This window comes from Miniopterus schreibersii (assembly GCF_964146895.1).
Source record: "Miniopterus schreibersii genome assembly, chromosome: 14".
Taxonomy (NCBI): Eukaryota; Metazoa; Chordata; class Mammalia; order Chiroptera; family Miniopteridae; genus Miniopterus; species Miniopterus schreibersii.
The window spans coordinates 35,639,952-35,649,567 of record NC_138114.1 but is presented as its reverse complement, the minus strand read 5'-3'; the positions used below and the strand labels follow the sequence as shown (position 1 = coordinate 35,649,567).

The window sequence follows — 9,616 nt, the reverse complement described above, 5'->3', positions numbered from 1 at the left end:
ATTACATGAAAAGAGGTATTCCCTCAAGGACACTTCCTGCCCCAAAAGTGTTACTTCCTACAGGTACATGGCAAACTTACCCTCAATTCCTTACCACCCTTGTATAATTTTACATTTTGCAAAACATCTAATTCCAGATGAACAGGTGACTTGAGAGGAAGTTAATCTTTTTCTCCCAGCACCAGAGATCACAGTGGATTTCTACTCTAATCCCTTCTTGCCAGCTATAGATTTTCTTAAAAGTTGGTATCACCTAACAGAGTGACTGAATTCATGCTCTTTTCCTCTTGTGTTTAGTAAAGCAACTTAAAATATTTCCCCCTCAAATCTTGTAATAAACCCAGCCTGCATGTTTGGATTATTTTCTTTATCAACTTTACTGATAAAAGTTTGCTACCGAGATTTTTAGTAGGCCAAAAAGTATAAAGTGGTAATGGGTATAGTCTAGGTCACTATTTTAGATGCATTCTAAATAATAGGATAATTTGTTTGGTATATTAATATAGCTGTATAAGTCAGATAAGCCATCAATAAAAACTTCATGTTTTTGGCATATACCAGGTTTGTGCTGGTTAGTTGTAATAGTAGAGTAGACCTTTTACATTAAAAAAAAAGTTTTTGTAGATTTGGAGAGGGAGGGGGAGAGAAACATCAATGTGAGAATCCGCTCCTGCACGCCCCCTGGTGGGGATGAAGCCTGCAACCCAGGCATGTCCCCTGACCGGGAATCCAACCTGCGACCCCTCAGTGCATGGGATGCCGCCCAACCAACTAAGCCACACCGGCCAGGGTGACCTTTTATATTTCTGAGCAATGTGTTCTTCCTAAAATCCCGAAGACTCAAAAAGAGTAAGTGCTTTTACCTCAAGGAATGAACAACCAAGCTGAGTTGCAGCACAGGCCCCAGGCTGGGTTCACTCACTGGCTGAAACCCAGGCGCACGCTCAGTCTCATGAGTGTCAGATTTTGTGCTGCAGCCAAATCAACCATGTTAAAGGCCGTGGGGTTGGGTGGGGTGGAGCTGAAAAAGAATCCAGGCCAAATGATAAACCTAGGGAGACCAGTTTTGCTTTTCATTTTATTACTCTGTACAGTTTTTTTCAACTCTAGCCGGTGAGGCCAGTAACTCAGTTTTCAATACAAGGTAAGCCAAACCGGGGGTGGGGTGGGGTGCCTATTAATTTATAGAAGCTTGATAACATATTTCTGGAGTATTTTTTAAAACAGACAGCACTGCATTTGTTATATACTGGTTACTTGATTTAAAAAGACACCTGTAGCACTGTACAAACAGCGTCAAACGAGGATAGCCTGAATCCTGCCCACAAGCAAACAGGTTCTTCTAGCAAAGGCTCTGAGTCAGTGAGAACTCTCAGTACCATGAAAGCTGTGTGGTATATATTGAGCACTTCTGTTTCTAGAATATGTGAAAGACTTGGGATTGTTTTATTCTTTATAACTGGTAAAAAACAAACAAAACACACACACCAAAAAAACTTCTCAAAGCAAAGTGTAGGATTTTTAGTGTTTTATAATTTGAAGAAAAGTGTCAAATTTTAGTATCAATAGAATGGATTTTACTTTAGAGGAACACACATTTCATTTAAAAAGTCATCATTTGCTTCCTACCAAGCATAAGCAGAATCCTTTACACTTACATGATAGTTTTATACAGCAAGGTTTTAAAAATAATTTACATTAAATGGCAAGTATGACTTGGATCAATAGCTCTTCAGTTAATCAGAAATGAAAATGAAGCGTTTTAGACATGAAATTCTGGCCCATTTCAGGTATTCAGAGCATACACTTTCTTTTTAGGAAGATTTGTCTTCAAATAGTGAGATAGAATCAATAATGTTTCTAACCCATAAGCGATATCAAGAAGGCTACATACACATAATAAATACGTAAGTACAGTGTCAGTACAAACCTTGCAAAATAAATAAATTTAAACACCAACTCAATCTACTTTTGCTTTAAAAAAAATGAATAAGTTTCTTGTTAAGACATCACACTCAGTAGATATTAAATTACACATCCTTCTAAATTCTGTGAAAGCCAAAAGTGGAATAATCTGTGGATATACAAGCAATAAACTTTTAAAAAACCCAACATTATTCTATATGTAAAAGGAAATCCTGAAGAATACATTATGGTACAGAATACGGAAACTATATTGCATTCTTTAATGAATCTTACAGGACATATTTACATTTGCAATGCCCCAAAGCTTCCAATTAATTCTCAGCCATAAAATGCATGACTAAACTAGCTTGCTTGTTTTCAGACCTCTGGGCCTCTTGTTCCCAGTTTTCTAAGGTCAGCAAACTGTAGCCTGGGGCCAAATCCAGCCTGCCACCTGTTTTTGTGCGGCTCTAGAACTAAGAATAGTTTTTACATTTTTAAGTGATTGAGAAAAAACCAAAGAGGAACATTTGTGACATGAAAATTACATGAAATTCCAATTTCGGTGTCTGTAACTAGTTTTATCAGAGCCCAGCCACACACATTCATGTCCGTATTGCCTATGGCTGCTTTTGCACCATGACGGCCGAGCTGAGTGGCTGTATCAGAGACCGGATGGCCCGTGACGCTCAACATATTTCCTGTCTGGCCCTTTACAAAGTTTGCTGACCCCTGTTCTAAGTCTATTGCAAGCTTAGTCCTGTGTTTTTGTTTTTGTTCTTGTTTCTTAGAACAACTGTTGACATTTGCAGAATGGCAATCTCCTGGGCTTTGCTTCATTCATCAGGAAATGGTTGGTAGCTAGCCCTGTGTCATTTTGCTTGTCCTCAGTGTGGAACTCACATCATGTGTGAAGAAAGCTTCACTCCAGAAATCATCAATTTCCAGTTTAAGTTGAATGAAAACAAGGAAATTATATTTGTTTCCACCATGCTCATTCTTGACTTCTTGTCAAAAGGTCTTCACCTGTAAAGTTGTATCCACAGGCTTGTTAGTGTATTTTAAGTGAAGGAGCAGAAACGTTCACAGTGGAGCAAGGGCGTAGTGTTCACTGCGTCTGGGGCACAGACTACTTCCTAGCTCACGGTGTTACAACATGTTCCCAGGAGGTGGAACATTAGGCTATTTCTGTCCTGGAGCACCATGTTCGTCAGAAGGATTTTTCTTTTTCTTTCTTTTTAAAATTACAATCAAACTGTTTAACTTTTTTTAAAAAAAGGTGGAATTCTTTCAACAACTGTATTTATTACTTCAGATAAGAGTAGGGTAAATACTTGTTTAGAAATTCTTAGAGTATTAAGAGGTAACTCTTGACACTTTAGAAATGAAAATTTTAGAACAAACAACATGAATTATGTCATCAGAAAGCAGTGAAAGTACTCTGCTTGTTCTCTTTTCTAACCCTCACCCAAGGAGTGAGGATATTTTTTCCACTGATTTTAGAGAGAGTGGAAGGGAGGGGGTAGGGGAGAGAGAGAAACATCAATGTGACAGACACACATCAATCGGTTGCCTCCCACACGTGCCCTGACTGGGAGCAGGGATCAGACCTGCAACCCAAGTATGTGCCCGTGACTGGGAATCAAACCCGAGACTCTGGTGAGCAGGCGGATGCTCTAACCACTGAGCCACACCAGCCAGCGCTAAGCTTGTTTTCTTATGAGTACACACAGAAAGGCCCTTTCTTTTTCACAAATGCTCTTTCTTGGAAACACCATTTGTAAAGGAGTTCATAACATGGGATGTATATTCCTATAGGTGCACCAGTGGCAATTTTTAAAAAGAAGCTTCCCCAAGTTCAAGCAAAGCTGAAGTCAACTGAAATGATTCTGGATGTCTGTTGTCACAGGAAAATTAAGGCCAAGGACATTTATCTAATGTCCTACCCTCCCTCCTCTCCTAAAATATAAGCAATTAGTAATGCTCATTATAGCAAACACATATTTTTAAGTTAAAATTTCTAGTGGAGTTGTATTGTTAGGTACTTAATGTAATCTTGTAGCATGAGGGCTCTTTATGGCAGAGTGTAATTTTGCTGTATCATTACAGAGGTTATAACAATATGATTTATTTGATCTAAGCTCTTGATATGGAAAACAGTATTTTAATTAAAAAAAATTATTGATTTTTAGAGAGAGGGAGGAAGGGAGCGAGAGAGAAACATCCATTTGTTGTTCTACCCATTTATACATTCATTGGTGGATCCCTGTGTGTGCCCTGACCGGGGAATTGAACCCGCAGCCATTGGGGTGCATTGGTACGATGCTCCCACCGATGGAGCTCCCCGGCCAGGGCCCAGCATTTTAAATTTTGATCGGTCCTTACAGCTTGCTCACAGACCCACTACCACGGTGAGTCATTTTCTAAATGTTGGAGAGGCTCCACGTGGGTGTTTAGTTCTACAGCTCACTTGGCTTTTGGAGAAGGCACTGACTGTGACACGGGGGCAGAAGGGAAGTGAGTCTAGAGCTTTTAAACCATTGGGATACCAGCTGCATGGCAACAGGAAACGGGTGCTGAGCCTTCACAGAATCTGGACAGCCCGGAGGCTCGCTGTTCTGTGAATTCACCATTATCTGATGCTGTGATTCTGAGATTTCTTTCCGAAGCGTCTTTGCTTAACCTAAACCACCCTGACTCCCTGGGAGCAGCTGGCCGGGCAGATAGTCCAGGGGCAGTGGTTTCCTGTATTTGGCCTTGTCTGTTGTTTTGAAAGAGTATGGTTCAGGGCATCAGTTATTCAGGAGTTGGCCCTTAAATAGGGGCTCTCTATGTGTCAGGCTTTCTTTTGGGCTGTTACACATCAGAATTGGCCGTCAAGGGGTAGCGATGAGTTCTTTAATTGAGAGCTTTACAATGTAATGTGAGAAAGCCCTGACTGTGACGGAGACAGCCGATGAAGCCACGCAGGACCAGCAGCGGTGCTTCACTGTGGTCTCTTGTGCATGTTAAATCTTAGAACCACAACACAAGGGGGGAGCAGTGGCTTTGGTCATCTCTTGGGTTCATTAGGAAACTAAGTGAAGAGAAGAAATCTGTGTTTGGTTTCCTCATATGCTTCTTTAAAAAAATTCAGGTTCCACATAAATAATTTGTTTAAAGATAGAATGAAATGTACCGTGTGTGTGAATAGCAAGCGGTGGGCTGGCCCCCAGGGGCGCAACTGACTGCCATCTCAAGGTGGAGGCGGCTATGTTATTTTGCTTTCTAAATTTTAATCATCACGTCACAAATGCCAGATTCCAATTTCTTAAGTGAGGCAGGGGAAGTTGAGGTTGCTGAGGCCAAATCAAACCTAAATTAGAAGAACATAATGTTCCCCTTTGTTGAGTTATCTACAAAAGAAGGTGGTCTAAAAGCGATCACTTCTGAAGGTCCGAATATCTTCAGAGGCCTTTTCCTGTTTGGTGCCGTTCCTACCGCCTTGAGGGGCACCTCCTTTTGGAAGACATGAGAGATCCTGTACCAGTTATGCCTTACGAAGGGGCGTGAGCGGACCCCGCTTTGGAACGGGGAGATGGCGTAGTGTACCTGGTCAAACATGCCGCCCGCGCTCACTGTCGACCGTCCGTCGTGTCCCCGGCGAGCAGGCCGCCTGCAGGTCTCTCCTCCTTGCTTTGGACACTTTCTGAGGCCAAGGCCTGAGAAGGCGAAGCGAGTCCTCGGGGCTGCTTGGTTGACTTGGTGAGCTTCTTGAGTTCACTTGCAAAAGAAATGCCTTTTCTCTTGTCTTCTCGGGATGCCTGTGGGAAAGAAGAACTCTCCATTGGTGTTATTTAGGTGACAGCCAGCATCCCCGGTCCTGCGGCACCGTAGCAGACAGGGCCCCCCCCTTCCCTGTCTGGGAGGGAGGGACTCCCGAACCCACCCGTATCAGAGAGGGACCCCCTTCCCTGTCTGGGAGGGAGGGACTCCCGAACCCACCCGTATCAGAGAGGGCCCCCCTTCCCTGTCTGGGAGGGAGGGACTCCCGAACCCACCCGTATCAGAGAGGGACCCCCTTCCCTGTCTGGGAGGGAGGGACTCCCGAACCCACCCGTATCAGAGAGGGACCCCCCTTTCCTGTCTGGGAGGGAGGGACTCCCAATCCCACCTGTATCAGACAGGGCCCCCCCTTCCCTGTCTGGGAGGGAGGGACTCCCGATCCCACCCGTAGCAGAGAGGGCCCCCCTTCCCTGTCTGGGAGGGAGGGACTCCCGATCCCACCCGTATCAGAGAGGGCCCCCCTTCCCTGTCTGGGAGGGAGGGACTCCCGATCCCACCCGTATCAGAGAGGGCCCCCCTTCCCTGTCTGGGAGGGAGGGACTCCCGATCCCACCCGTATCAGAGAGGGCCCCCCTTCCCTGTCTGGGAGGGAGGGACTCCCGATCCCACCCGTATCAGAGAGGGCCCCCCTTCCCTGTCTGGGAGGGAGGGACTCCCGATCCCACCCGTATCAGAGAGGGCCCCCCCCTTCCCTGTCTGGGAGGGAGGGACTCCCCTCTCCCTCTCAGGACTGCTTAACTGCAGAGGGAACACGTTCCTTTCCACACAGTGAAAACCAAGCCAAACAACCTTCTCCCCCCTCAATTTCTTGACTAAGGAACTTTCTTCTCAACTTCATGGTCTCCCAAATCTGATTACGGTGTAGTTACGAATATCAAGTAATGGCTGAAAAGAGTAAAAATAACCTTGAGCTTTACCTGCACCTGCTCCTTTAGCTTAAGGATGAATTTCCCTGCACCTTTCCACTTGCTCTGGGCTTGAAACACACACTCCTGATCCAAAAGCACCCGCTGGGAGGACTTGGGGGTGGAAGACTTCTTGTTGGCGGTGTCTTTCACCACCTCTTCCAAAAGGACATAGTCGCTCGGGTTCGGGTTGCTCAGGATGCTGTAGGAGTACTTGGCTTTGCACAAGGTCTGAAAGAGAAGTTAGGGTCATGAATAAAGGCCGCGTCTCCAACGCCTGTGTTCACTGTAAATGAAACCTGAGGTGGGGACCTTCCAGGTCCTGTCCTCCACTCCTCATTCTACATTTGCGTAGCTGTAGCTGATGACAGGCTTTCCCACATTACCCGGTTCAGCTTCACAAGACTCCATGTTTAGTTATTTTTGTCTCCCCTTTTCAGAGGAGGAACTTGAGCAGATTCCAGAGGATGCACAGCAAAGAAGTAACAGAATAAAGACCTGAACGGGGCTGTCTGCGTGCACTAAAGGTCACAGACATGAAGGTCATGCAGACAGCGAGGGGCAGAACCCAGACCCTCAGAGGAACCCCTGTCCCACTGGCTGCCTCTTCACCACAGAGTATTGGCTGCTAAGGCACTTTAGGACTTGGCTGGCCTCACTTCTCATTTTGTGCAAGATTATCTTTCATTTATGTATTTATTCACTCATCAAATGTTTAGTGAGGGCCTACAACGTCCCAGATACTTTGGGGACACAAGGTCAACAAAAGAAGCCAAGTTCAAAGTCTATACCAACCAAATTGCCATGCAAATAGCACTGCAGTGGTGCTTACCATGTGCTAGGCATTTATAATTTACACACACTGCTGACTTAATTTCACAACAGCTCTGTGAGCAAAGCACTGTTATGCCACTCCTATGTTACCTAAGTGGTAACTTAACCACATGGTAGCATATGGGAGCCAAATGGAACAGACTGGTGAACTCAGACATGGTGGGAGCATTGACCACAACAGAAACTGGCAAATAACCGGAGCGTTTTGTTATATTGTTACGTGTACCACTGTAACTACGGCACAGATGGGTAAATACGTTGCCAGATCTCAGAGCTAGTAAGAAGCAGAGCTGGGATTTGAACCTCGAGCCTCCTGACCTAGAGTTTGTGCCATTAACCACTTCTCAAGGGCGTTTGGTGAATGCAAACCATGACAAGGCTTTGAAAGAAGAAATCGTTTCTGAAACCATGCACACAGAAGCATGCCCTGGAGGTGGAAGAGGGTCAGAGTTGGCCTCCCTGTCCTCTGAAGATGGTCATTCAGTACTGGCGTAGGCATTTCGGGGAAAATGAGATGACTGCTCTGCAGAGCCGCCTCCTAAATCCATTGCTACCAGCCCTTCACAGAGAGCCCGGCTCACAGTAGGTACCAGGTGAGGGTCTGTCGGAGGGGTGAACCACTGTTTCCTGCTCTTCCTTTTTAGGTCCCCACCGGTCTAGGACCTTCATTAACAGAATGGGCTGAGATCTGATTTGTCCCAGCAGTTTACACGGGGACAAATTCTGTAGGGCTGAGGCGAGGAAGGGAGGGCCCTCGCCTGCTGAATGACGTCCTGCGCGGTGCTGACGCGAGGCGCCTTGATGACGGTCCGCGGCTGCTCTGGAGAGACGTCGTGCACCTGGACAAAGAAACTCTCCTCCTCCGAGCTCAAGACCACCTCTCTGTCATCTTGAACAATGCTTCTCTCTTCTAGGGTCTATGTTAAAAAAGAAGAGATTGCGTAAATGGTGAGATGACGCAGGATAGGAAAAGAAAAAAATCCAACAAAAATTCGAGATGTACCTTGGCAATGTGGAAATAACGTCTTAGCTTTACAGTTTCTACACTGGTCAATATTTCATACATTATTCTGAAAGGACAGCCATGTCTTAGACAAAGAAAGTGCTGTGCTTCTGCTGATGTAGACAGACCGGTAAGATCTGGCCCAGAACAAGCTAGTAGCTAAACTCCTATTAGCTGTGGATTTTGAGTCCAAATCAACTGTAGACAAATTCGTAAAAAGACAATCCATCATTTTGCCAATTAGCAAAAGCCAAATAAGAACACAGTAAATTTCATTTAAGAGAAAGTCCACCCACTCTCACATAGACCTTGAGCATTTAAGAAATGCAAGACATCCAAAATGCGAAACCTGAAACTGACGTTCAGCCAGGTTAGAAGATCAAAATCCACAGTGACAGGCAGGAACAATGGCTGGAGGTAAGTCACATTGAACCTTTGTTAAGTATATTATTGTCTAACAACTGTGTTGTACATCTGAACATAATACAAAATAATGTTGAATGTAAACTGTAATTAAAAATGAAATAAAAAAATTAAGATATCATCCCTTAAAAAAAAAAAAAAAAAAAGAAACAAATATTGACAAAATACTCAATAATCATGATAATTAGTTATCCGGTTGATTGGCTTTTGGTGAATTGGCTTCCAGTGAATTTTACATATATAATTATATATTACTATATAGGTAGATATATCTGTAGACATAGGTACTTATTACAATTTTCAAGCATTACAGAAATACAGCAATAAAAAGGCAAAGTTTTCCCACTCTCACCTTTTTCCCTCTTTCTCCCATCTCATTCTCCACAAAACCCCCACTGTTGTTAGGTTACATATCCTTCTAAACATCTGCTAAGGATATACAAATGTATTTTTGTATATGTGAATAGATAGATACAATGAAACCCTGGAATTATGTGAATTTAGGTATAATGTGATTGTCAAATGGCTCCTGTCTTTTGTTAGCCCCACTCTCAGATGAGGGTAGTTTACAGTTATCTTCTGCAGGGGGAGGCAAGAAGGGGAGGAGACGCAGGCATGGAAACAGGAGGCGGCCCATCTCAGGAAGCGAGGACTTGGCAGGGAGGTGTCTGGTCCCGTGTTCTCCTGGCCTAATCTCTTCAGAGCAGGCCTCCAAAGCGGT

The 9,616-nt window shown here is 44.4% G+C and overlaps 1 protein-coding gene across 5 annotated transcripts in view; it reads right to left on the bottom strand.

The window, feature by feature from the left end:
* Nucleotides 1-1,513: 1,513 nt before the first annotated feature.
* PLCE1 (phospholipase C epsilon 1) overlaps nt 1,514-9,616 on the bottom strand; it is a 244,144-nt gene continuing 236,041 nt past the window's right edge. For all 5 annotated transcript variants that reach the window (XM_081158868.1, XM_081158872.1, XM_081158870.1 and 2 more), the window contains 4 exons: nt 8,228-8,386; nt 6,648-6,866; nt 5,497-5,708; nt 1,514-2,931 (listed from right to left, as the gene is read on the bottom strand). In XM_081158868.1, the coding sequence (XP_081014994.1) occupies nt 5,520-5,708; nt 6,648-6,866; nt 8,228-8,386 (567 nt within the window). In that variant the 3' untranslated portion in view covers nt 1,514-2,931; nt 5,497-5,519. The remainder of the gene's footprint in view (nt 2,932-5,496; nt 5,709-6,647; nt 6,867-8,227; nt 8,387-9,616) is intronic.